Source organism: Strigops habroptila, chromosome 4 (assembly GCF_004027225.2).
Source record: "Strigops habroptila isolate Jane chromosome 4, bStrHab1.2.pri, whole genome shotgun sequence".
Lineage (NCBI taxonomy): Eukaryota > Metazoa > Chordata > Aves > Psittaciformes > Psittacidae > Strigops > Strigops habroptila.
Genome location: NC_046358.1, coordinates 8401367 through 8427811, shown reverse-complemented (window position 1 = coordinate 8427811; position 26445 = coordinate 8401367). Strand labels below are relative to the sequence as shown.

The following is a 26445-nucleotide window of genomic DNA, read 5'->3' as shown; positions in this document are numbered from 1 at the left end:
TCATTCCCGAGCAGGAAAGAAGTTGGATGCAACATGACCACACTTGTTCTCCCAGTCCCGTGCTCCATCTCCCACCACAGAACGTCCTCACTCCTTGTTTTCTGCAACAGTGGTCTCCTGGAGAAGATGCTCGGAGAACTTAGCACCATGTTCATTTTTAGTTTGGTTTAGTTAGTTTAGCTTCTAGGCCAGCGGTGGTGAGTGAATGTCGTGCGAGGACAAAATGAGTGTTTTGCAGCCTCTGTATCAAGGTGCTCCAGGGTTATTTACACCAGGCCGGGAAGAGTCCCCTCAGCGACGGGGAACGCTCAACCCGCGGCGTTTATGGTTACTGCTGAAGCCCCCAGGAGCTGGGGCGGGCTGCTAGTGCCGGCGGGGACAGCGTGTGTTGCGCTAGTTGCCGACAGAGGCACTGCGCGGTGCGGGGAGGAGCCGCCCGGGCTGTGACAGGCCCCCCACGGTGCCGGCGGCCGCCGGGCTCCGCCCGCCCCGGCGCGCTGAGGGGACGAGGCGGAGCCGGCTCCAGCGCGGGGGGTGCGGCCTGGGCGCGGAAGCGGCTGCCGGAAGGGGCGGGGAGCTGCGGGGCGGTGGCGGCGGTGCTTCCGGCGGGGCAGTCACCCCGCGGAGCCGCAGCCCCTGTGCTGCCGCCGCTGCGGTCAGCGGGCGCTGTGGTAGCCGGGCCCGGAGGAGCCGCCGTCATGCACGACGCCTTCGAGCATGTGCCGATCCTGGAGAAGCTGCCGCTGCAGATCGACTGCCTGGCGGCCTGGGGTGAGCTGGGGGCCTCTCTCTCCGACCCCGGGCGGCCGGGACGCCCTGTGAACCGTTCGTGGGACCCCGGCCGGCTGCACCCCGGCGCGGCTGTGGGGCGGCTGGTGGTGGCACTGCGGGTAGCGCCGGAGCGTCTCCCCCTGCTTGGGCTCGCTGCGGTGGCTCCGGTGCCTGCAGCAGCGGGTGCCGGGCCGAGCTCCGCTGGCGGGGTCTTGCCCGCCCGGCGGCAGCCCGGCAGTGGGGGAGCTCCGTGATTTCCAGCGCTGTGACCGTGGGTCGGCGCCTTTCTCGCTAAAAAGCGTTCTATGTTTTGGCTATATTTGGCTAAGATTTATCTTGTTTGGCTAATATTTTTTGGCTAAGATTTATCTTGGAAAGCCAGTGGCGTGTTCAGGTCTTAGGTTTAGAATCTGAGTGTCTTAGTGGTATATAAACGTGTGTGATGTTTTTGGGCATACTTGACAGTCAGGATTTTGGTCAGGTCAGTTGTGGCTGTGATAATGATAAAGCTCGATCAGGCTTTTCAGACTGCTTGAGCAGTTCCCATCAGATGTACTACCGTAGCAGAAAATTGATAATTAAATAAACCTTCAGACACTGGAAATTGGGAACTTTTTGTCTTGAGAACACCACTTTAACCTGAACAGTAGTGCCATGTTTAAACATGAGTTGTTTGTACTATAATTATATAGTAGAGAAGGTATGAAGATAGTTATTCCTGTGTTGAGGCTTTTATCTTTTTGAAAGCATTTATGTTGCCAAAGTAGGAAAAAGCCTAAATCCCAGGTCTGTGGCAGCATGGTTGTGTAAAAAGAGGTGTAATTCTGTCTCTACAACTTTTCTACCAAATAATGGAAGAAAGGTCTTGCAGGAGACGAGGCTTTATTAAAATACAAGTATCTTTGGTAATGAGGGAATACGAGGTGTAAAAAGGAATATTTGTGTATGCTTATTTCCTATGTGATCTTCAGCAAGGAATAAGAATTTCAGTCCTATTTCATGACCCAGTAAGGATTCTATGCATTTTCTATGCTATAAATGCTGTAAATAGGAAGAGCCTGAAACTGCTGCAGAGTTTGTATATAAAAAGGTTCTCTCTTGTAAATTTTGAATGACTGTTGGTTGTCTACGCAATTCAAATGCTGCTTAAACATAAGTGCCACTGCCCTTGCAGGCATAGCTGACAGTTTCAGAGAGCTCTTTGAAAAACTTGACCATTGGAAAAAAACCCCAAACCCAAACAAACTCCCATAAAACTCCTTGATTTTTTTCCTGACAGTTTTTCCCATTATACAACATTGTTCCTGTCTGGGAGATGATAGTGTCTGAATACATCATGTGTTTGTTGCCTCTTATGATTTCCCAAACGATGCAGTGGTTTGCTGCTTTACCTTTATATCAACAAGCAGGATGTCATGTCTAGGCTGTACTCTCTGTTTTATTCCTTGATCTTTGGCCATCCTCTCCTGAGAATGAAAGCTACTTCCACCAGAGAGATGATGAAGGAAACATGCTTGTAGTCACCACAGGAAGTCCTCTTTGGTATTTGAAATGAGTTTCCAAGTGTTCTGGTGAATGTAATTTGGCTGGGAAGGACAGTCTTTGTGGAAACTAATTAGACTCTTTTCTCCCTCGTCTTTGTAGAGGAATGGCTCCTTGTAGGTACCAAACAAGGGCATCTTCTGCTTTACAGGATCAAGAAAGACATAGGTAAGTTGATTTTAAGAATGGTACAAAAAGTTGATTATTATTTTTATTTCCTGCACTTTAAGAGGTTGTAGCGATGTTAATGCAAGTATGTTTATTTGCTGATTTTTTCCTACACGGAGTTTGATGAATATTTATGTGGCATCACTGGTGAAAGTACACATACCATTTATCAGATGTGCAAGAAGTATCAGCTTTTTTTTTTTCTGTTTTAAAGTATGTTTTATATCAAGTCTCCATATGTTTGAATTTATAGCAAGTCAGTGTAATTTTTGTGAATACAGCGCAGAAACATGGGCAAAAGCGGTGCAATGTGCTAGCTGCCAGATGTTTGATGTTTGCTTTCTGTTAATGAAGGGCTGGATTAGTGAAAGAGCAGCTTTACTTTAGTGGGCCCATGAGCATCAAGGCATGGGGAAGAGGGATCCCTCCTAACTGGTTCTGTCATGTATTTACTCTTCTCCCTGTATCTTTGACAGTCATAAGTGTTCAGTCTATTCTAGAGATGCCACAAATAGAACTGTTCTATTTTTGGTCTAGTTAAAATCGATTTTCACGAAACACATCTGTATTTTGCATTATCTGCTGTTATGTAGAAACTGATGTCCCTTAACACTGTAATGTCATGTAGTGTGGGACAGGAGAGAAAAACCCAAACATCTGCTTCCAAGTTCGTCAGCTCTTGGAAAGATGTTTGTAGCTGCTTGGATTCTAGACACTGAATTCAGCTTGCTTTTTCTGAAACATGTAGGCCGTCTATTCCAATCAGAACATGCTAGTCTTGAGTTGTAGTGTCTTATCTCACATGGTAAATTTCTCCCCCTTTTTTGCATCAATGCCAGGAGAGGTTATGTCATCAGAAAGTGTCTGTAAGTCTTTATCCCTAAAACTCCTTTTAAACCCTTGTGGTAGTGTTTATTCCTTGTTTACTTTGCAGTGATGTGCTCCCTAGCAATTTAAATTGTTGATATTTGATTGGTGTGGATAAAGTCTTTATGGGTATCTTTGTATTTCTGGGTTTCAAAATGCTTAAATGTAATTCTTGTAATCTGAAATTCCAGCTGGGCAAAAATGTAACTCTTAATGAGGTCCTTGGATGGGTACAAGAAGTGTAACTTAAGTTTTCACTTGACTATGTAGAAGATAGCAAATATTTTAGAAGAGTCATTCTTCTAGGGTTAAGTGGCCAAGTTTGCTTTCATAATTCTTTGTAATTTCTTTAGTGTAAGGTATAGTCATAAATTGAAGGGCAATTTCAGTTACATACTCTTTCAAATCTTTCTGATAGGTTGCAATAGGTTTGAAGTGACGCTAGAGAAATCCAACAAGAACTTCTCAAAAAAGATTCAGCAGGTAGGAAATACCATCTTCTTGATGCAGGGACCATTTTCCAGTGTTTTCAGCCAAGAAGTGAAATATAAAATGTACTTCTGGAATCTCTGCTAAACTTAACAATGAGTTTCCCCGAACCTATAGCTTCTTCTGAGGTGGCACAACCTGGTGGTTTTGCCCACTCTTCCCATAACAGGAATAAGCTTGGTTTGGTTGCTAAAGCAGAAAGCAAAGAATTGGAGGTTACAGTTTTATTTTTGGCTTATGGAAATGCTGCTGTTTGCAGTAAATCTTCAGCTGCTCTGACTGAGAATATTTTAAAAAATGTTGGTAATACACCAACAGACTGTCACCAACAGATATATAATTCGGCTTCTGAATAAAATGCTATAGCAATGTGAATGTAATTCCTGTTATCTGATATTTAGAACTGAAGTAACTGATTATCTACTGCCAATCTTACTACTATTTTTTTCTTTTTGAGAACTTTCACTCATTGATTATATTGATACTCAGGAAAGCATCACAAAGGTTATGCAGCCTCTTTCAGCAATACTCTGCATGTCCTTTAGGAGTACTTCTCTACTAGTAACATACCACTTATAGCATTTTTTTACCAGCTTAAGTTGCAAGCTCTAAGTGCTAGCTTGTAAAAACTGAGTGTAAGTGAAAAGAGGTTGCAATAGCTGGAGGAAGGTTGTGCATAGATAGCTGTCTTGCTGCTGTCATTGTTTTTGAGAGTATCTAAGATGCATTTTCTTACGCTATCTATAATCGAGCTTTGTTCAGAAGTTTTGTTTATGCATGGAGTCACTAATAGCATTCTTTATTTCAGATTCATGTTGTTTCTCAGTTTAAAATTCTGGTCAGTCTATTAGGTAAGTGAAGAAAACATTTGAATATTTAATGAACTCTTCTTGATGCAGTTCATTGGCTGAATGTGGCACCCTTTCCACACACCTGCATAGTAGTCTAGTTGTTGAAAAGTCATTGTGTAGGATTTAGGCTTTTTCACCTTGCAGAGGAGCATTATGCAGCGTAGGTTGAGAAACAGCTTCCTCGTCATAAGCCAGCTTGGATAACAAAGTGTGAACACTAAGTTTTGTGATTAAAAATGAAAAAATACATATGTGCACTGCAATGTGTACATATATATATATAATTTGTCTATACTGGCATGTGTGTATACGTGTATATATACATATGTGCATGTGTATGTTTATGCACTGTATGCTAGCGGCTAAAACGTATGCCCAGACTTGTTTGATGTATGAAACTTACTGTTGATGCATTACACCAAATTCTGTTTATATGCAGATGGTGATCTTTTACCATCTTGTGGAAGATCTTGGTTTGCTTGTCTCTGGCTGTATTTGTTTAACCTTATGATCTTCCTATGTCTTTTTTTGCTTATGTTGCTACTCCCTTCTTTGTGATCTCCCAAGTCCCGGCTCTTCCGCCTCCAACATGTGTAGATTTCTGCTGCCTGCGTCCTCGTGCGTACAAAAGCTTGACCACAGTAGCTTCCATTTGCAACCGTGCACTTTCCACTAATTTCAGGAGCCAGTTCAAAATGGTCTTTGTTCATACAATCTTCCATCATGAACTTGCGCTACTCTGGCCTGCTTGCTGTCCTTTCCACTCCCACTTCCTCTGCTTGGTTAGCACTTGTTCTCAGTTCCTTCATGTTATTTTACCAAAGCTGGCGTTAGTCATCTTTTCTGCATTTATTGTCTTGTATTTGAATGTACTTTAGCACTCTTCAGCTTTTGGGAAAACATTCCTTTTCCTTTCTTGCAGCTCTTAGTTTCACAAGTTCTTCTTTTTATGGAAACATAAAATGTGGTAACTTATTTGAATTAGCAGTGAGCTCTACATGTATCAAATATTGAATAATAATAATAGGATTTTTGTTTAAACCAGAAAATAACATTTATGTCCATGACCTGTTGACATTTCAACAAATCACCACGGTTTCCAAGGCAAAAGGTGCATCTCTCTTCACTTGTGATCTTCAGGTAAGGGGAGGAACACAACAGCACACATCCTTACTGTTTCTAATGAGGATAACTTTTTTATGTTGCTTTATAGATTATGTTTGTTAATTCTGTGTTACATGCAAGTTGGTTGGGTACTGGCATTATTTAAAATTACCTACTGGATGCTGAAGCTTTGCTTAAGGCAACAATTTTTAATGTAGTTATCTTAATTTTCTTCTTGTGCTTCATAAGGTATCTTCCTTTGCCTTTTGTGATTGTAGCATTTAACCTCCAGATACAAAAAATAGAGATATTTTTATCCTGTAGTAAATTTGACTGTCTGATTTTTTGGAAGATCCTCTTCAATACAAAAGCCATTCCCTTCCCTGAAACCACCAGTGTACTAACTCATATTGGTTCCCTTGGCCAGGCATCTCCAAACAATGTTTTTGTTAACGTTTGCTCTTCTGTTAAACTGTATTGGCCCAAGGAGTCCCAGGGCAGTTGTGTTAGATTCAGGCCGTAGAATGGTTCCATAAGGTATAGCAATTCTCAGTTCGTATGCTGTGGTTTATTAAGTAACTCATTTCTGTCCAAGTGAGTTTCTCAGCCTATTCATGTCATAATCAGAAGAGGTGCCTTAGTGCTCTTCATCACTTTTTATCTCTTTGTCCCATGGGAGCTTAGTTTTAAGTATTTTCTAATAAATACTTAGGGTTTTCTAAGTGTTGAAACTAGTGATGTCTTTGTAATGACCAGATTTAAAGGTGCTTTCAAAGTGGCTTGTTTTTTGTGTGGACAGGCACTTAGCTTTGCCAATATTTCTTGTCAGGAAACTTTTCCAATAGGCTGGAATGTTAAACAGCTATTAATATTTTTATTTGTCAGTATAACACATTCTTTGCATTCTTCCATTTTCCTCCCATCTCCTATACTACATAGAGTTCAAGCTATTTATCATAGTCTTCAGGGCTGGGCTGATAGCTCTTTACTTTTCTTCTGGTTTGCGTGTGTATGTCTTTGGTACTTTTTTGTTTTTTGTTACTTTGGTGTCACAATCCCTGTCAAAGTTCATTTTTAAGTATCCCATCCCCCTTCTTACTGTTTAGGGGATGCCCTTCTGACATGGATGAACAAAGCTGCTCTTCAGCTGACAGCTTTGCTTCAGGCTGAGGACTCTTTTGGCCTTTTATTATCTTATTTGCCTCTTAGTTTATGAGTGATTGTGAGTTGTGCTGTCTATTTTCACAGCAGTCGGATACAGGGGAAGAGGTGCTGAGAATGTGTGTGGCAGTGCGGAAGAAGCTACAACTTTATTTTTGGAAGGACAGAGAGTTCCATGAACTACAGGTGAGTTGTGTTGTTTCTATAGTCATAACACACCTCAACTGGGAGTGGAGTTGCTCTTTACTGCTTGCTATGCAGTCCTTTTTACTCAGATGCACTGCTGACTTTCAGAGCATTGACTCCAGGTGGTTCTGCAGTGATTTAATAGTGAAGCAGCAAATAAAAATGAAAATACATGGATGAAATCACAATTAACAGCATTAATATAGTTTCATAAATTAAATCAAAGGCTGTGTTCTATATTTTAACGTTCTAGTTGTAGTGCACTTGTAGGTCAGTGAAATGTATTAGTGTGCAGTCTCTATAAATGTATACCTGACAGTGACACAGTCGAACTGGGTCCACTTCTACTCAAGGTTTTATAGGTACGTTATCAAGTCAGAAGGTGATTATTGACAACAAGCACAGGGAACTGAACTTCTGAATACCAGAGTGATAAAAATAACCAATGGAAATGGGTAGAGAATTTTTCATCTATGCTGCTTTTCCAGGAAGTTACCAGCTAAATCAGAGCATGCTTCTTTACTGTGCATAAATCTAGCCTTTTAGTTGAATATTGCTATTCCTTGAGCAGCAGAAATCAGGCGTGTGTGGTGGGGAATACACTGCCAGCAACAGTGCGGCCCGTTACAGTCTCTGTTGCCAGATTTGACTTTTGCTTTTCTCTTGTAACAAGCCATTTTAACCAGTTTTCTCTGTTTTCCTCAGGGGGACTTCAGTGTACCTGATGTACCCAAGTCTATGGCCTGGTGTGAGAACTCCATCTGTGTAGGCTTTAAGAGGGACTATTACCTGATACGGGTAAGACTGGGGTTTGGAATATAGTGATTAAGAAGATTTGGAGAGCAGTAGAAGCTATGGGGGCTGCTCTTGTGCTCACGGTTTTAGCTAACAGACATTTATGAAAATCAGCATCTGGTACACTTGCCGTATGTAGTTTTGGAAAGGGCAGTCTAAGACTGTCCTTTTAAACTGATGTTTTGTCAGGAAGTGATCTGTTTATTGCTGTTGAAAGAAGTGTTTGAAGCTGTTGCAGAAAAACAGCATCAGAAAAGATATATTTTGGTTTGGCAGCACTCTGTGCAAGCTCAAGTGGCATTTTATTTAATGTATTAAGAAAGGAGAGAGCTCTAAAAGGGAAAAAAGACCAATAATACTACCTGGCAAACAGTGGAGCTTAACCATTTTTTCATTCTCTTTCTGAATTGTAGTTGTTTCAGTTTGAAAATCTCTAAACTTACTGTCATTAATTTGGTATTACAGCTTCCACTTATGCTTTGTTTGACAGCTATATTTGATTCTCTTTTCTTCCTTTACAATTCGCTTCTGCTGGTATTGTAGGAAAATGAGATGAAGTGCACTGCACATGTGTAGATGTATGTACATGGGTGGAAACACTGATCTTAGCAGGAAAACTGCACAGATTTTTTACAGTCACTTCAAACTGACACTGCTCACAAAAGTGATGCCTTTCTGCAGTGCACTCCTAGATGTTGATTCCCACCATTCTAGTGATGAGTTGTGCAGCTGCTCAAGCAACCACAATGGAGACTTGCTGTCCAAGTGTCTGCTTTGGGTTGGCTCTGCTGCTTGACTTGACCCATCTTTGAATGGCTTTGTTTAAATAGGGACATTCTCCTCCCCATGTTTTTAGGTATTGTTTTCTGCTGCCTAGCTGTTGATTTATTATGATTTGGACACTTTTAACTGATGTTGCTACTGTGCTATGCATTTTATAAACCTGCATGATCTATGTGCTCAGTTATGGTTATAGTAACAGGACTACATCATCTCAGGCACAAAAGTATTAATTCTTTATTTCCAAATGATGTAGAAGTCAGATAAATGGTGATATGCAGAAAATTTTATTGCTACTTTTTAAAATTGCACTTGCCCTGTTAGTGAGTAGTCTGGGTTGTAAATTCCTATAGGGGGTTTTTGGCTTTGGTCTTATGCAGCTTTGATATAAAGGTTATTTTGAAGTACAGTTTTTTTTGTTTTCTTTATCATCCTAGGTGGATGGAAAAGGATCCATCAAAGAACTGTTTCCCACAGGAAAGCAGCTGGAACCATTGGTAGCTCCTGTAGCAGATGGAAAAGTTGCGGTTGGCCAAGATGATCTAACAGTTGTGCTTAATGAAGAAGGGGTCTGTACGCAGAAATGTGCCTTGAATTGGACAGATATTCCTATAGCCATGGGTGAGAATTAGCAGAGAATTTTGATATTAAAGAATTTTGCTGCTTTACTCTTTTGTATATGACGAAATTGTTACATTCCCAGTATTTGGAAACTAGCTGGATTTGGAGTGTGAGATTTTTCTAAAGTATTTCAAGTTGTACCTATAGAAGGTCTCAAGTTTATTTTCGTTTGTTCCCCTTCCATGTTTGTAGTCTGTATGCCTGTCTCCTCAGAAGATAGGCGTATTGCGTGTCTTTTATAAAGGGCCAAGATTTGAAATGAAAGGTAGCATTGTAGTTCTTCTGGGCACCTGAGTGTCACAGAAATTCCTTATGTTGAAAGATGAACAAAAAGTGGTAGTCTTACCAAAGTGCTGTCAATGTTGGATATTGGGTTTTGTTTTTGATAAGCAAAAAAAGGGACATGTTTCAAGGGAGAAGGGAAAAAAACCAAAAAAGAAGAAGCCTTACTTTAAGTCGTGGCTCATTTCGAGGAATACTTGAGAACAATCAACTTAGATTTTTCATTCTTTTCACTAATAGAACACCAGCCTCCCTACATCATTGCTGTTCTGCCAAGGTATGTGGAGATCCGCACTTTTGAACCTCGGCTGTTGGTACAGAGTATTGAGCTGCAGAGACCACGCTTCATCACCTCTGGAGGGTATTGAGTGTAACTGATTATTACTTTTGCTGGGCGGTTTGGATGTTTGGTAGCACTCTGAAAAACCTGGAAAGGAAGAGCTTTTCTAACTCCCTTAGTTTAAGCAGTAGCATTGAAGCAGTCCAGTGTTTTTTATAACAGATGAGTGGAGGCCATACTTTGAGGAGTGAAGGACAGAGTGGAGTGTCTTTGGTAATTTCTGATCACCGGAGATAGATTCCTCTTTCTGCTTTGCAGTACTGCTCAAGTTACCTTGTATCTGATTATGTGTAGCCATGTGTGTATTAACCAGGATTGTTTTTTCCAGGTAGGGTATTGCTTCTTTCTTAGCGCTGGAACTTAGTAACTGACCTTGTTGTCTTGTTTACAGCACAAATATTATATATGTGGCAAGTAATCACTTCGTTTGGCGGCTCATTCCGGTGTCCATAGCTACACAGATCCAGCAGCTTCTGCAGGACAAGCAATTTGAGTTGGCTTTGCAGTTGGCAGTAAGTAGTCAAAAACCTTTGGGTTTGCAACAGATGCACTTGTGCAGAAGCACACAGAAGGATGTTTGCCTTCTGCTTGACTGTAGCTAGTCCAGAGAGTTTAATCTTCCTACTCTCCACTTTGCACAAACTTGTAAACTCTAGTCTTTTTTGAGTGAAGTTTTGGTTTTGTGCTGCCATTTCTCCATATTCATCTACTGTGGTTTAGATTTTGAGGTATTGTCTTGTGTGTGAAAGATTATCTCTCATAGCTGTTCAATAGGTTACCTTCTTTTAGAATGTGACTTCAAAGGTTGACTTTGGGCTGCTCTTAAACAGTTTTGTTCGGAGTTGTCTGTTGTGTTTTGTCAAATGGTCATTGTTTTGTAATGGCCCTCCGTGTTACTCCTTGAAAGTAACAATTTCTTAGAGATGCTGAAGCAGATTTATTTTAAATATATTGCTCTTACTGTTTTAAGTTTTTCTGGTTTCTGGAAACTTTCCTGGAACTACGTAAAATGAATTAATTGCATTTTGTATTGCTAACTTGAAAAAAATTCCGAAAAGGCAAATGAGTGAAGAGATAGTTGCTGTGGTAGAGCAAGTGTGTAAGATAATCAGAAGTAGCTTTCAAAACTTCCAGGTTATCACAGTGACACAATAAGCATAGCATCTGAGAATCACCATCAGAGGTGTTCACTTTGGAAGATTTTCTTCTTACTCTCTCCAAAGGATAATATGCATTTTATTTCTAGAGTTCCTTCTCATTTACGAGGCCGAGGAGTTTTTCATGTTTCTTAATTTGTATGTGTGTAGGAAATGAAGGATGATTCGGATAGTGAGAAGCGACAACAAATTCACCACATAAAGAATCTCTTTGCCTTCAACCTCTTCTGCCAGAAGCGCTTTGATGAGTCTATGCAAGTTTTTGCCAAGCTTGGTACAGGTAAATGCTTGGATTGGCATTGAGATACCTAGGTTAGGAGAAATGAAATGAAGCTCACAGACTATTGTGTGGTGGGGTTTTTTGTTTTCTGTTTTGCTTTAAAGCAGTGGTGTCTTGTGCAGACCAGTCCCCTGTGAATGACATATAGCCTAGGCAACTATTTAGCTTCTTTTGTTTAGTGAAACTGGTTATAGTACTTAATCAAATTCAGTCAGTGAGTTAAATCATGAATTTCCCCTTTGTGTAGAATATATTTATATTGTAGGCTATTACAGTGTGCATAGCATGTACACAGATCCTTGAAGTTGAGGGTTTCAGCAGCTGCCAAAGCCCTACTTGCAGTTTGGAATGAAAAATAAAGAACATTTGTAGATTGATAAATCCTTGGACTTGACCAAACTGAGGACCCTTAACCCTGTTTCCTGTTTAATGGACCAATTTCTGAAGCCAGGAAACTGTTCTGTGGTTTTGGAAGTCAAAATAGTCTCTGTTCTATTCCTCTGGTTCAGGCATTCTTCTGATAATCCTAGTATGAAGAGTGGAATGTACCATAGAATAGTGCTTTAGACTGAGATTCTTTTATTGGTGACAGCACATCCCTTGTGCATTTAAACCTAGAACTTTTAGTTGGTTTGATGACACTTAATGTCATACTTACTTTGGGAAACTGCAATGAAAGAAAAGGACTGAGAACTCAAAATACTTTGAACTTTAATTGGAGGACAGTAATTTTGCATTTGCTTAAACTCTTTGCAGATGGGTGCTCATTAATTACAGATGGTGCTATTCAGTTCTTGTTTCAAAAGCACAGTAAATCTTAAACATTGCTTGTTCCTAGAAATCCTGTCCTACTGTCAGAGTTGTTAGTTTTGAGATTCTGCAAGAATTCTGCCAGCACACAAGGTTGGAACTTGTGCTTGGACATTGAGACAGTCCTTCTCTTCCTACTTTTACCTTGTTTTAGCTTCTTTTCGATAATAAGCAAATTTTGTTACCTGGACATACAGGTTGACTACAAACAGCTCTGTTAAAAAGCTAAGCTTGCTCAAAGGTTGCATACATTTAAGGAGTTTGCAAAAATAATGTTATGAATGGTTACTAATACTAGTTATTTTTTGCTTAGATCCCACTCATGTGATGGGTCTGTATCCTGACCTCCTGCCCACAGATTACAGGAAACAGCTACAGTATCCCAACCCCTTGCCAGGGCTCTCTGGGGCAGAGCTGGAGAAGGCACATTTAGCTCTGATAGACTACCTAACTCAAGTGAGTGCTCCTATATCTGTTTTTAGAGCAGGGTTATTTAGTTTTAGCATACTTTGTTGTGCAGGAGGCAGTATGCCTGCTCCAGCTCTGTTATGCTAGCCTTAATGGGCTGTCTTCATGGTTGGAAACTATGGCAGCAGCTCCTGGGAAAGCAGGGGAACTAGAAGACACAAGGTGCCCCACAGGTATGTGGGAGACATCATGTGGGACTTTTGTGAAGACTTATGGACCAGATGTGAATGAGTCCAGTATTGTATTTCCAGTACTCTTCTGAAGAGGACTTGAGATCTTGATCTTCAGTTTTTGTTTGATGACTATTGTGGAGAGCACCCTATCCAGCAGACAGGTCAAAAGCATGCATTAAAAGGTGAAACAGGAGGTAGTGGGTACTGTAACTTCCTGTCTGCTTTATTTTGTTGTAACTGGAATATGAGTTGTTCTGTTGTCATTCTTACTAAACTAAAAGGAAGCTTGTCTCTGAAGGAAGATAGTGTTTATGCCTAGTAGTTCAAAACCTCAAGTGTTTTCCAAATGTTTTAAATGTCTCTTGACTTCTCTAAAGTGTCTCTGTTCAGGTTAACAGAGTTTCCTTCTGACTATTTTCTCAAGACTCTCAACATCTTGCAGAACTATAAATTTGCAAACCAAATTTATACACTTGAATGTGATTGGAAAGGTGATGTGTTGAATAGTTAGTAATAAAAGTTCTTTAGAAAAAAAATGATTAAGTTATTAAATTGGTCTAATTTAGTGTTTTTACTTGGTGGGTTGTATTTGCTGAGGTGGGATGGAGAAATCCATGGCCTTTTCCTGTTAAAATTTTGTTTGATGTCCTGCAGAAAAGAAGTCAGCTGGTGAAGAAGCTAAATGATTCTGACCATCAGTCTAGTACCTCACCCCTCATGGAAGGAACACCCACTATCAAATCCAAAAAGAAGCTGTTACAAATCATTGATACCACCCTGTTAAAGTGTTACCTCCACGTGAGTTTCTGCCTGACCTACAGGCCTTTCCTTTACCATGCAAAGTCTGATGGAATTTCAGGTCGAAACATTTGAGAATGGGGATAAGGAGCTACATCAGAAATTCTCACACAACCATCTGCCTTTGGTCTAAAAACGATCTGTGAAACTTTGGTGTTAGCTGGTTTGCTTACTGGTCAGGAAGTAGTTTCATGGAATAAAGCAGATGTCTGTTTCTGGTCACTTCCTCTGTCAAAAGAACATGGCCATGCCTGCGCATTTTGAAGTTATCACGAATACTTCCTGCATTGCCTTGTACTGTTAAATGCGGGAGAGTACGATCTTTGCTGTCAGCAGCGTTTTTCAAAGCTGATCTCTATTCTTGAAGGGGAATAGCTCTGATACGTTGCTTTTTTTCTGTCCCAACAAATTATGGAAATGAAGATGGGCCTTGCTCTATGATCATAGAATCATAGAATGTTTTGAGTTGCAAGGGGCCTTAAAGCTCATCTGGTTCCATTCCCCCCGCCATGGGCAGGGACACCTTCCACTAGACCAGGTTGCTCAAGGCCCTGTCCAGCCTAGCCTGAAAGATGTTAAACTCATTTCTTATGCTGTAAGGCTGCTGCTTTTTTCCTCTGTTCCCCCTCCCCATCCCTGCCATGTTTTTTACTGTAAGCTTAGGAAGTATGTTTACTTAGAAGTATGTTTAAGTAGTCCCTTTTCACTTGCAGACAAATGTAGCGCTCGTGGCACCATTGCTACGTCTGGAAAACAATCACTGCCATATTGAAGAGAGTGAGCATGTATTAAAGAAGGCACACAAATATAGTGAGCTGATAATACTGTACGAGAAGAAAGGTCTGCATGAGAAAGGTAGGTATGAGGTTGGGGTGGGGAGAAGGGATAGGAGCATGTATTCCTAGTGTTGAGTTTTGTCTTCAGTGAGCTGGCAGTCTTCTGAAGATTTTGTTTCTGGTTCTGTCCTGTGATTAAATCACTCTTTGGCCCTATTACTCATTTGGTCTTTGTGTTTAAAACAAAAGTTTGTTTTGTCTCTGGAAGCATAACAGGAAGAATGATCTTCTTTTGTGGTTCGGGTTGGAATGATACTTATGGCTACAAAGGAATGAACCTTTCTGTTGTTCTGAAAGCATTACAGGTACTGGTGGATCAGTCAAAGAAAGCCAACTCACCTTTGAAGGGTCATGAGAGGACAGTGCAATATCTGCAGCATTTGGGTGAGTGTGAAGGAGAGCATTGTTTTTGTGAAGGTGTTACTCTTGTTGGGCTCAGCGATTATTCTGCTGTTCAGCAGCTTTCTGTAGAATATCAAGCTAAAGGGTATCCTTGTCATCTTGTCTGGTTTCTTGCATAATGCAGACTTCAAGGATTAGTTTACAAGCATCTTGTTAAAACTTGAGTATCTTATTTGAAAACATTCCTTATTTCTGATAAAAATTTCTGTTGCTAGAAAATGTGCCATAGTATTTTCAGTTTTCTTTAAGTGATGATTTACCATCACTGACAAAAGATAAGTCTAGCTTCTGGATCTTAACTTGCAGTCGCTGGGGCTTGTAGTCTCTTTCCTGAGATGAAGAATCCCACATGAAGTTTTTGTTTTCTGTGTTTTCTGTATTTAGGTTGATCTAGATAATGATCTAACATTTTAGGGTTTCTTCAGACTTTTTCCTCTATCCTTTGGTGAGGCTTCTGTTGTTACGAGCTTCTAATCTAAGTCATAATTGATTTTTTAAAAAAGTTCTTCTTAGTTATGTGAGATATATTTTGAGCTGCTTTCTCAGTCTGAATGAAGTAGAAACTCTTTAGTCATCTCTTGTCTACAGGTTTTTGGACATTTGATGAATGTTCTTAAATAGTTCTCAGGTAATTAGGAAAAATTTCCTCCAGGCTTGTAGCTGTGGTCTGTTAAGTCATCAAGTATGTATTACTGATTTGGATTTGATACTTCCCATGTGTCAACAGAGTAAGCACTTACTGTTTATTGCCTCAAAGCAAATATTAATTGCTAATTCTGTGATTGGCCATGTCCAACAAAAATATACTTTATCTGTGTAGAGGGTAGGCACAGGAGAATTGTATATTTGATTGGATAGTAGATAATTTTCTGTATTACACCAGTCTTTATCTGTTAAAATAGTGTTATGCAGAATTTTTTCCTCTTGTAACTCATACTTAAATTAGGGATTCGTTGCTGGGAATGTTTAGAAATTCAGTGTCTGCTTCAATTCTAGCAGCACAAAACATCCTTGCCTCTGACCTTCAGTGTAATGCCCATGCAGCTGAATGTTATGTGCTGAGGGAGCCTCTTGTTTTGTTTTGTGGTGGGATGCAATGTTGGCCTTTTAGTATTCTGATCTATAAGCTTTTGTAGCTACTTGAGTAGTTTCTCTTCTCCTGCCATCTTGAGTGTTTTGAGTAGGTTGTAACTTCATGTTTGATTTGGTCATGATTTCAGTAAAGGCAATTTGATCAGTGCTTTGGAAGGAAGCTATTCTAATTAATCTCACACTTGTTTACAAGGAGTTAGACTTTCTGTCTCTTGCTCTACATGAGAACTTACTCCCATGACTTGTTCTGTCCTGTATTTAAATTTTCTCAGTGAGGGTAGCAAACCCATTACCATACAATTCCTTGTTCATTCGAAAAGTTATTTGAAGTTCAGCAAAATTCAGGCCCTTGACCTTAGTGCCATTTGCCAAGTCACTGTTTTGTTTCTGAAAATCTTCTGGGGGCTAGTTTAGTTGTTTTACTTCATGGTACTTGTCTTCTGGTTTTTAAAATACTGTTACTACGAAGATGCTGCTTGTTTTAAACATTTAAAAAATGACTTACTCCTGATGATACTGTGGGATGAAGGAAAGCAAACAATGGCTGCCTTTTTATAGGGTTGGTATAGGTTTCTGTTTCTTGTATAGTTGTGTTGTTGCATTGTTTGGGCAATGAATGCCTCAGTGTTTCTGATCAGGAGAGTAAGGAGAAACTCATGTTTTCCTAACATAATATTATAAACTCTTATTATTATTATTATAAACTAACATAATATTATAAATAATTATAAATTCCTAACATTATAAACTTCGTGAAGCAAATGGCCTAAATGAAAGTTCGTTTAAAGAAGCAGGTCCTAAATTTTCTTAAAAGCTGAGAAGTTATTACGTATAATGTAGTTTCTATGCTAGTTACTTTCATACTAGGATGCTTTACTCCTGGTATGAAGTATTTGGCCATTTGCTATAGAAGTCATTAGACTGGCACGCTGAAAATGGACTGAAGGAAATTACACAAGTGAAAAAAACAGTGCTTTTTCTACTCTAATAAAAACATTGTAAGGGAAGACTTTTGAAATGTGATTAAGACAGCTGAGCTTGATTTTGGTCTGAATTGTTTATGTTTCATGGTGCTTAGTATTTTAGCTAATTCTTGTTTGTGTTTGAAATCATGTTTGCAAAGTAATGAAATTGTGGCTTTAGCCTGGAATGTGTGATGTGCTTGACTTGAGTGGGGAAAGAAACCAAACCAGATTCTGTGAATTAAACTTTGCTGGCTCTGAAGGCATGTGCCTGTGTTGTGAATAGGTAGGTCTTTAGGATTTTAACATTCAGCACTGCTGCTTTTTGTATTCCAGGCACAGAAAACTTGCACTTGGTTTTTTCCTACTCTGTCTGGGTGCTAAGAGATTTTCCTGAAGATGGACTGAAAGTAAGTGTGGTTGAAACAGGCACCTTGCCATTAAGATACTTAATGCATTGTATGGAATTGGGAGAACTCAGTGTAAGAAGCTGTGTATTAATGCTAAATCCAATTATGGAATCATAGAATGGTTTGGGTTGGAAAGGACCTTAAGATCATCTAGTTCCAACCCCCCTGCCATGGGCAGGGATGCCTTACCCTAGACCGGGTCACCCAAGGCCCTGTCCAGCCTGGCCTTGAACACTGCCAGGGATGGAGCATTCACCACTTCTTTGGGCAACCTGTTCCAGTGCCTCACCACTCTCACAGTAAAGAGCTTCTTCCTTATGTCTAACCTGAACTTCCCCTGTTTTAGTTTGAACCCATTACCCACTTGTCTTATCGGTACAGTCCCTGATGAAGAGTCCTTCTCCGGCATAAGTATATATAAGTATATAATTTCTATTTTCTATGTTTAGTAAGATGGACAGTCTTTCAGAGTTTCTTATGCTTTTCCATTCTTGTAATATCTTTTTGTAGTAAGTAGCTAGGAACCTTTGCTACAACATTTAATGTTCTTGATGTTACGCTTTTTGCACAAGTGCCTGATTGAATATTTAAATGTCAAATGTTAATTTCCTTTTCTTATTTCCTGTTCTTTGATATAGAATTGACTCCTTGTATTTGGGAGGTATTTGGCCCTTTAAAAGAAGAGTGTTAACTAAGGTGGAAGGGGGGATGTTTGTTAATCCTTTCAGATATGAGATAGCTTCTGAGTGCCTGAATTTTTTGTACTTCTTATGCTTACTCTTCAGACATGGGTGATGATATGTTGGGCTTCAGTGTCTCAGAAAATACATTGTGGAACTTAATTTTTTTTTTTTTTTTTTTTTTTTTTTAAATATCACCTTTCCATGAATAAAATTTTGTTTAACAGATATTTACAGAAGACCTCCCTGAAGTGGAAGCTTTGCCACGAGACAAAGTGCTCACTTTCTTGATAGAAAATTTTAAAAGCTTGACTATTCCTTATCTGGTAAGAACTCAATCTCTACTGGTGCACTTCATTCAGTACAACATGTTACATGTAAGGCTTTAGTTCTCCAGGCATTGGAGTCTGATGCTTTCTCAGAGAATGCTAGCATTTCTGTAAGTTGTGCAAGGAAAAAAAAGTATATGAAATCCTGAAGTCAAGCTTGGTAAAGGCAAGCATGGAAGTGTTGCTTGCTTATAATAAATTACTTCCCAAAGGAAGCAACTATAACTGAACCTGAATGTATATTTACAGGAGCACATCATTCATGTCTGGGAAGAAACCGGTGCAGACTTTCACAACTGTCTGATCCAGCTGTACTGTGAAAAAGTGCAGGCCTTGATGAAAGAATATCTAAATTCTTTCCCTCCAGGTATGCTTAGACTTTTCCGGTGGGAAGAGCAGGGGCATGGGACAGCACAGAGGAGCCTTCACAGTGTTTTGCTGTAAGCCTTCCCTGTTAACATCTGGAAGATATTCTAAGTGATGAAGGAAATGGAACAACAAAATCTGTGGCTTTGTAGGGAAGTCTAATGTATTGCTTCCCTAGAAGGGAGCAAGTGACACTTGGTTCATGAGTAAGTGGAATGGCAGCTACTGCTCCCTGAATTCTGCATGTTAAGGGTAGGGAAGGGTCTTGAATAAGTGAGTCTATTGTTTAACTGGCAATTTGACGTGTTATAAGGAGCTGAAGTAATCTGGCAGGTGCACTGGAATCCCAGCCCGTGTAACAGCTTCATCAGCTTTTGGTTGCTTGTAATGATTTGTTTGTTTATCATCTTCTGTGTACTAGTGTTGTAAAACGGTTGTAATACTGTAGCTTATGTTACTTTCTTCCATATAGATAAAACTCCAGTGCCTGCGGGGGAGGAAGGAGGAGACTTGGGGGATTACCGGAAAAAGCTTCTACTTTTTCTGGAGAAGTCTAGCTGGTATGAGCCAAGTCGACTAATTAGTGACTTCCCCTTTGATGGTGAGTTCAGTTTCCATAGGTTAAATAAACCCTAGCTTATTGCATTGTACAGTGAAACCTCCTCACTTACTGTAGAATCATGGTAACCAGAAACATAGGTGTCTGTATCTGTAGTTGTAGGCCACTGGTATATATACTAACTGGTTTTGCTGGCAAAGCTGGATTTGCCAGTCTCTGCAGGGTTCCTCTAACTGTTGGTCTAAGACCATGTGGCATCTCCCATCACTTAAATATTTAGCCTAGCTTTTTGATAAGCCTGAATTGCTCAACAGATGTGAAGTTCATTGTTTCTTAAGTTTACTTAGGAATTCATAAAATCATAGAATCATAGAATAGTTAGGGTTGGAAAGGACCTTAAGATCATCTAGTTCCAACCCCCCAGCCATGCGCAGGGACACCTCACACTAAACCATGTCACCCAAGACTCCATCTAACCTGGCCTCGAACACTGCCAGGGATGGAGCATTCACAACTTCCTTGGGCAATCCATTCCAGTGCCTCACCACCCTCACAGTAAAAAACTTCTTCCTTATATCTAACCTAATCTCCCCCTGTTTAAGTTTGAAGCCATTACCCCTTGTCCTGTCACTACAGTCCCTAATGAATAATCCCTCCCCAGCATCCTTGTAGGCCCCCTTCAGGTACTGGAAGGCTGCTCTGAGCAGCCTTCTCCAGACTGAACAGCCTCAACTTCCTCAGCCTATCTTCATACGGGAGGTGCTCGAGCCCCCTTATCCTCTGTTACTGAAACTGGTGCAAAGTAGACATACAGTCTTAGTGTAACTTTAACCTGTGCTCAGACTACAGCTTATAGTTCCTTCTGTTTTTCTGGTCACTAATAGAGCTTATGTTATCAATTCTCTGTGTAGCTATTGACTAATCCTTGATGTTATCACTAGGTCTCCTAGAAGAACGTGCTCTGCTCTTGGGTCGTATGGGGAAGCATGAGCAAGCTTTGTTTATTTATGTTCATATTTTGAAGGACACCAACATGGCTGAAAAGTAAGGGTTTCTTGTTTTGTTTGTTTCTTTGTACTTAGATTGTGAACTTGTGTGTGGTGTTTTGGTTCCTTTCTCTTTTGAGAGGCATTAAATTTAGATTCTGCGTTAAAGCTTCTTAAGTTGATTGGAAGTGGGAGACTTGCACAAAACCTCCGTTTTCTCAGCATTGTAACGCAGAGTAAACAGTGTAATTTTGTTGTGCAACTTGATTAATTAATCAGAATTGGATGTACAGTCACCTAAGTTGGATAGCTTTAGTAATCAAACCATTTAAATGTTAATTTCTATGGACTGATTCTCTGGCTTCCAAAACTGTCTCAGCATTTCATTTGATTCTTCTCTGTTCTAGCTACTGCCATAAACATTATGACAGAAACAAAGATGGCAACAAAGATGTAAGTAGCTGCATGTTTGCAGTCTTCCTTTTCATTAAGAATATACTAGACCATTCCTACCTGTTAGGGACCTTAAATTTTTATTCTGTATAGACTTTTTCAGGGTTTGTGAGAGTGGATGGGAACCTATATATAAGCTCTTGGAATTTAGGAATTATTAGATGTTTTCTTTGTTTTCTTTGTTTCTTTTGTTTTGTTTTAATTTGGAGGTTTTCTGGGGTTTTGTTTTTTTGGTTGAGAATGTTGCTGTATCACTTGTGTGTACTGTAGCTAAAGTTCTGATGGAATTTGGAAGACAATAATGTGTGTATATTCCACATGCATCTACAGAAAAGTTAACGGTAGAGAGCAATGAAGTGTTGGTTTCTAAAAGTTATAGATTAATTCGGTAAGATAAATGAGGAAAGTGTGATGAAAACTACTTTTATAGAAAAACTTTACTGTAGAATGCAAGTAAAAGGCCTTGAATGTCATTGGAACTTTTCAGTTTTTGTTGTTTTAAGTTAAGTGCACTTCAGAATTTCAAATAGCATGAGTACAATTTACTAGTACTATTGCTGGGTTCCAACAGCACTGTCAGTTGTGGTGGCGTGGTTTCAGAACTTTCCTTTTGTGTGCAACAGGTCTACCTGTCATTGCTCCGGATGTATCTCTCCCCACCTAGTGTTCACTGCCTGGGACCAATCAAGATGGAAGTGCTGGAGCCTCAAGCCAATCTGCAGGCTGCTCTGCAGGTTTTGGAACTGCATCACAGCAAACTGGATACCACCAAGGTAAGAAAGAATTGTAAGTACTCAGTTTGTCTTGTTGGCAAAAGGTGACAGAAAGTACCGGAGTAAGCAGGTGAACAGAATGTAGCAGTGTCAATCTAAATGTGTCAATCTCTATTGTTCGCTATTCCTCTTGAATTTTCCCTAAGTAAGTGTATTTTGCTCCAGGCAATAAACCTACTCCCAGCAAATACACAAATAAGTGAGATTCGAATCTTCTTAGAGAAAGTCCTTGAAGAAAATGCTCAGAAGAAAAGATTTAATCAAGTACTCAAGAATCTTCTCCATGCAGAGTTTCTGAGGGTAAGTATCCACCAGCTGTCATGTTTAATATTAAACTCTTCCTTATGCACAATGACTGTCCTCTAGATGGGGCTGTAGTGCACCTTTAATTCATCCATGTGCATCAAGTAGGTTGAATGTCTCTTTTTGAAGCATGGTGAGTACATTGGTTTTAGTTTGAATGAGGTGTGTGTCTTTGCTGTGAGTCTTTGGACTCACTGTGCTCTGGTGCGTGGGGGGGTGTGTGTGTGTGTATAAACTAAAGCAGGTGATGCAGTTCTGTAGTTAACCTGAACACACTCCTTAATGGTTAGAATGCCTTAGTCTGTGACCCAAACTAGTTGAAAGTAAAATCCTGCAATTCATATAATGGGGGTGTTGGTTGATACCGCCTGTTCTGCAATACAGACCTGTTGCTTTTGTGCTATACAGCTTATTAATGTAGGCATAGCCACTGAGATTTAAACCATGTGGCAGTTTTCAGTTTAACCAAACTAGAAGGAGCTGTGGTGTGGCATTGGTTTTTGAGGAATTTCTTTTAACTTTTTATTTATTTTTCTGTAGGTCCAGGAGGAGCGGATCTTGCATCAGCAAGTGAAGTGCATTATTACAGAGGAGAAGGTGTGCACTGTATGTAAAAAGAAGATAGGTAACAGGTGAGAGAGTGTATACCTTAAAGTTTGAGAAACTGAGTCAAATATGAATCTGGTACACTTAAACTTGTTGCAGAACTCAGAATGTGTATATACAAACAGAGAACAGCAGTATGAGGGACACATCTGAAGAGTGTTTGAATTACAAATTACATTGCTCAGCTGGGTGGCTGGGAAAACATCAGAGCTTTAGTCATTGAAGTTTACTGTAAGAGTTTAATCCTGTTTTCAATAAAGGAGAAAAATTCTCTTCAGAAACTCGTAAGAATTCTTACTTCACAACTCTAGAAGGCAGAAAAATCACTTCTTATTCTCCACTGAATTTGGAAAACTTCTATGAACACTGCCTACTACCTGCTTCTTAACTAGAATTAAGAAGGATGGTATAAAGAATCTCAGACTAAGAAACATATATCTATATCTGATGGCTCTGTGGTTTCCTGGCTGATGTACACTTTGTAGCCTAATTATCTTAGACATCTATTAGTAGAACTAATTCACTTGATACCTACCACTTCTAGTAGGTAATTATGGGTTAGTATAGAAAGCGTATTTTATTTGCCCTTTTTCCTCTTTGAACTCCAGTGAAATGCCACACGACTAGCTTATTTGTTGTTTATCTACTTGATGTGAACCCTTTGTCATATCAGTAGCATCCACAATGATAGGGAAAGGTTCTTTTTCTAAAACATTTTAATGAACATAGGTCTAAATATATTTATTGCTGTGTATATTCAATTTTTTTCTATTAGTACGTAGCATGTAGCATTGGATTTTAAATTTGCATATGTAGTGTTGGTTTTGGTTGTCTAGCATTTTTCTAATGCTGCTAAATTCAAGATTTTTGAAGGGCGAGCATGTCAGGATGACACCCAGTCTTTAACTTGTTACCAGTGACTTCCAAAGAAAGTGTGCCTATGGAAATGAAGATTGATAATTTTTTTTTTTTTTTAATTAAACTCTTAAAAAATCCATAGAAACCTTTTGTCTGGCTTTCTCAAGAGTACATTTGGGCTGTAATTCAAACAAGAAAGTATCACTTCCATGTAAGCATCTTGTTCTGATTCTGTACAACTTGGATGTTCTTGTTTGAACAAGGAAAACTGTTTGTCTTTATTGACAGTTGATTTTTGTGTTCTGTCTCTTCACAGTGCATTTGCTCGATACCCTAATGCAAGAGTTGTGCATTATTTCTGCTCCAAAGAAGTCAACACATTGGATACCTGACCTTGTCATGGTCAATAATGCCAACGTTCATATGAAATTCAGAACTGATGACTTAAGAAGTTGATGCCTCTGAGATTTTTTTGAGGCTTGTTGCTAGGTTCTTTTACACTGGGTAGAAGTCATTTGTATCTGTGGACTGACTGTACCAGCTGGCAATATTGATTTACTAGAAGATGACTTTAACCATATTATTATAGTGCTGGCAACTACACTGAACCTCTCAGTACTCAGATGAAGAACAGAAACTGATTTTTGTAGTGAGTTTTGTATTGCACTCCAACCTTGTGAATGAATTGTTAGACAACTGTTGGGCATTCAGCACAAGTCAAATTTTACTACAAAACTTGCTTCCTTAGGGTGACAATGTTGTGATTTGGCCTTGAATGTAAATAGTTCTTCAAACAAAGGAAATTCCTTTAAAGTCTTTGCAGCTGTATCAGTGCTGCATGGAGATCACAAAGGAGTTTAGCATAGAGGAGGCTTCTGTGCCTATTTCAAGACCTAGAAAATAAAATTTTACTTTCATCTCAGTAATGGGAATGTTGAAGTGCTTGCCAAAGGAATCTTTTTATTGGTACTCAGTGTTATCACCTGACCTTCTGATAAGAAGATATTCCACAGGAGATAGACAGTAGGTACCACTAGTAAGCATTTTTTTCTTTTTGCTTTAATTTGAGAGCTGTAAATTGAATTAACTTGTGTGTTGTTTGCACTAAATTTGTTTACTCTTAGCATGGGTGGAAGCTCGGAGACTATTCTAAGTAGGTCACATCTGCACTCACAGCAAAAATCAAAGAACACCCTGTAAAGCAACTTCTGAAGGGAGTGAACTATAGTTATTGCTTGAGCTTCTAGACTACACGTGAGATTTGTGTATATAAGTTCTTTGTTCTCTGGTTCACTTTCCGGCATTGAAGTAAACTCAGACTATTTCAACATCTCTCTATTATAAATGCTCTAGAACTGTGTTCTGCTCAGGCTGGTACTATTCTTAAGTTACTCTTGGGCCAGAAGTCTTAACTACAAGAACTAGATTGTACCATACTCTTTGTAGGCTGTAATATTTTTGTCTAACTTATTTTTCCACAAACTTTATAGCAGATTGGTATGAGGGATATTAAAATGTTTGGTGCAGAAAGAATCTGTATAGTGGTAATGAAGAGGCAGCAGTAGCAAATAGTCCAATAGAGTGGCTATTTGACTCTCAACGTCTCTGGTCTAGCAATACCTGTAATTATTAAATAGTATGGAGCATGGCATGTAACTACCAGAATACCACTTCTTAACCAATAAGCAGATAAATAAAGCCTGTCTGCCTAAAAGTGTAATTGGATCTCAGTTAACATTACAGGTTTACTTATGTGTGTGGTTTCTAGGAACAGATCTGCTGTAGGCTGACAAGAGTCCTAATTCCCTTTCATTTGCCAGTGTTAATAGTTTCCCATGGTAACTGTTGTTTTTTCCCTTTCCAGATGTGTTTGTGTTTATTGTTCATATGCCATGCATTCTTGTGGATTTCTTGGTCCAGTATTTTGCTACTCCTGTCCTTGGATGTCTTGGGCAGTATTGCTGCTGATGTCTTTCTGCAGAGGCTGGGTAGAGGGAATTTGTGATGTTAATGTTTTTAACCTTGTATTTCTTCTATTTGAAGAAGAGAGCCTAAAAAATACTTACATTGGATTTGCACATTCTGTATAGATCTTTATATAGTAGTTCAGGTACAGAGGGAAGATGGTTTGAGAGAGTTGTGTTTACAGGTCATTGAGAATGCAAGAAGGGTATTTAAAACCACCCTGTATTCTTTGTATACAGATATAACAATATTGCTCCGATTTTTACCTATCTTTATGTTTAGTATTGTTAGTCTGATTTACCTTCATTATCTGCTACCAGGAGGGCTGTATTCACATAAGAGGATCTTCATTGTGCTCTTACGTACACGGTTAAGGTTGTGCCTGTGTTCATTGCATACCTTTTTCTGACATGTCGTCTGTGCTGTAATTTCTTTTTTGTTGGTTCTTACAACGTGGTTGGGGTTTACTAACCATACGGCAGGTTTATCTAAAGCAATAGATTGTAATAAATATTGTGAACCAGTGTGCGTTTCAGTCATTGTGCAGTTAAGCTTCTCTGGGCTGCTGTAGATTTCTTTTTATCTATTAGTCCTCCGTTTCTCCTGGAATTCAGACCCAATGCAGGGCCTCCCAGTATCACTCCTGCTTTAATATTTGTTAATCAAACGAGGCCATGTCATATGAGGACTGTCATCACTTCTCAACTTTGTTTTTTAAATCTACAAGTTTATAGTATGCTTATGAATGTTCTCAAAATCCTACTAAAACCACTTTTGTATTCTTGCTTTGAATAATGTTTTTGAAAATCTTATGCCATTAAATATGTACTTATTGGAGAACACTGAAATTACTGACAATTTTTTTGAGTGGTGGCATGCTGTTTTGGGGTGGGAGGGATGCTGAGCTCTGTGATTAAATCAAGAAGTGTTTAGATACACAGATTTTTCAGTTGCTTGAATTGTAGGTCATAGACTAGGGTTGGAAGTAGAATATAGATCTTCAGTTTTCCCATTCTGTAGAAATGGGAGATACCAGCACTGAAGAAGTCTTTTGTCTTCATGTTGGACAGTTGAGTATGTTGATATTTCTGCAGAAAACCAACCCACCAAGTCCCCTCTTCCCCCCAACTGAAACCTTGATAGCATCCTTTGGAATCTTAATCTCTACTAGTTTTGCACTGCGTATCAGCTCTCCTCTTAGTGCTGCTAATGGGAGCAACAG

General features: G+C 39.5%; 1 protein-coding gene across 3 annotated transcripts; it reads left to right on the top strand.

Moving 5' to 3' along the window:
* The first annotated feature begins 553 nt into the window (after positions 1 to 553).
* On the top strand, positions 554 to 26071 carry VPS39 (VPS39 subunit of HOPS complex). 3 transcript variants are annotated; one of them, XM_030482474.1, is made up of 26 exons: positions 588 to 771; positions 2416 to 2481; positions 3321 to 3347; positions 3767 to 3831; positions 4646 to 4688; positions 5734 to 5828; positions 7041 to 7139; positions 7845 to 7937; positions 9152 to 9335; positions 9858 to 9978; positions 10349 to 10469; positions 11265 to 11394; positions 12518 to 12660; positions 13500 to 13643; positions 14357 to 14498; positions 14777 to 14863; positions 17272 to 17345; positions 18253 to 18351; positions 18604 to 18721; positions 19193 to 19321; positions 20221 to 20323; positions 20673 to 20718; positions 21342 to 21491; positions 21657 to 21791; positions 22335 to 22426; positions 23575 to 26071. In XM_030482474.1, the coding sequence occupies exons 1-26, from the start codon at positions 699 to 701 to the stop codon at positions 23648 to 23650; spliced, it is 2655 nt and encodes an 884-aa protein (XP_030338334.1). In that variant the 5' UTR covers positions 588 to 698; the 3' UTR covers positions 23651 to 26071. The 3 variants fall into 3 exon arrangements, with proteins under 3 accessions (XP_030338335.1, XP_030338334.1, XP_030338336.1); XM_030482475.1 differs by lacking the exon at positions 3321 to 3347 and having other exon boundaries at positions 554 to 771; XM_030482476.1 differs by lacking the exons at positions 588 to 771; positions 3321 to 3347; positions 3767 to 3831; positions 4646 to 4688; positions 5734 to 5828 and having other exon boundaries at positions 2430 to 2481.
* The last annotated feature ends 374 nt before the right edge of the window (positions 26072 to 26445 follow it).

What these genes read in the sequence shown, in the direction of transcription:
- VPS39 (XM_030482474.1), top strand. Translation starts at nt 699, where the DNA reads ATGCACGACGCCTTCGAGCATGTGCCGATCCTGGAGAAGCTGCCGCTG. An exon ending in CGACTGCCTGGCGGCCTGGG is followed by an intron (nt 772 to 2,415) that starts GTGAGCTGGGGG and finishes TCGTCTTTGTAG; the next exon opens with AGGAATGGCTCCTTGTAGGT. An exon ending in GCTTGACTATTCCTTATCTG is followed by an intron (nt 18,352 to 18,603) that starts GTAAGAACTCAA and finishes GTATATTTACAG; the next exon opens with GAGCACATCATTCATGTCTG.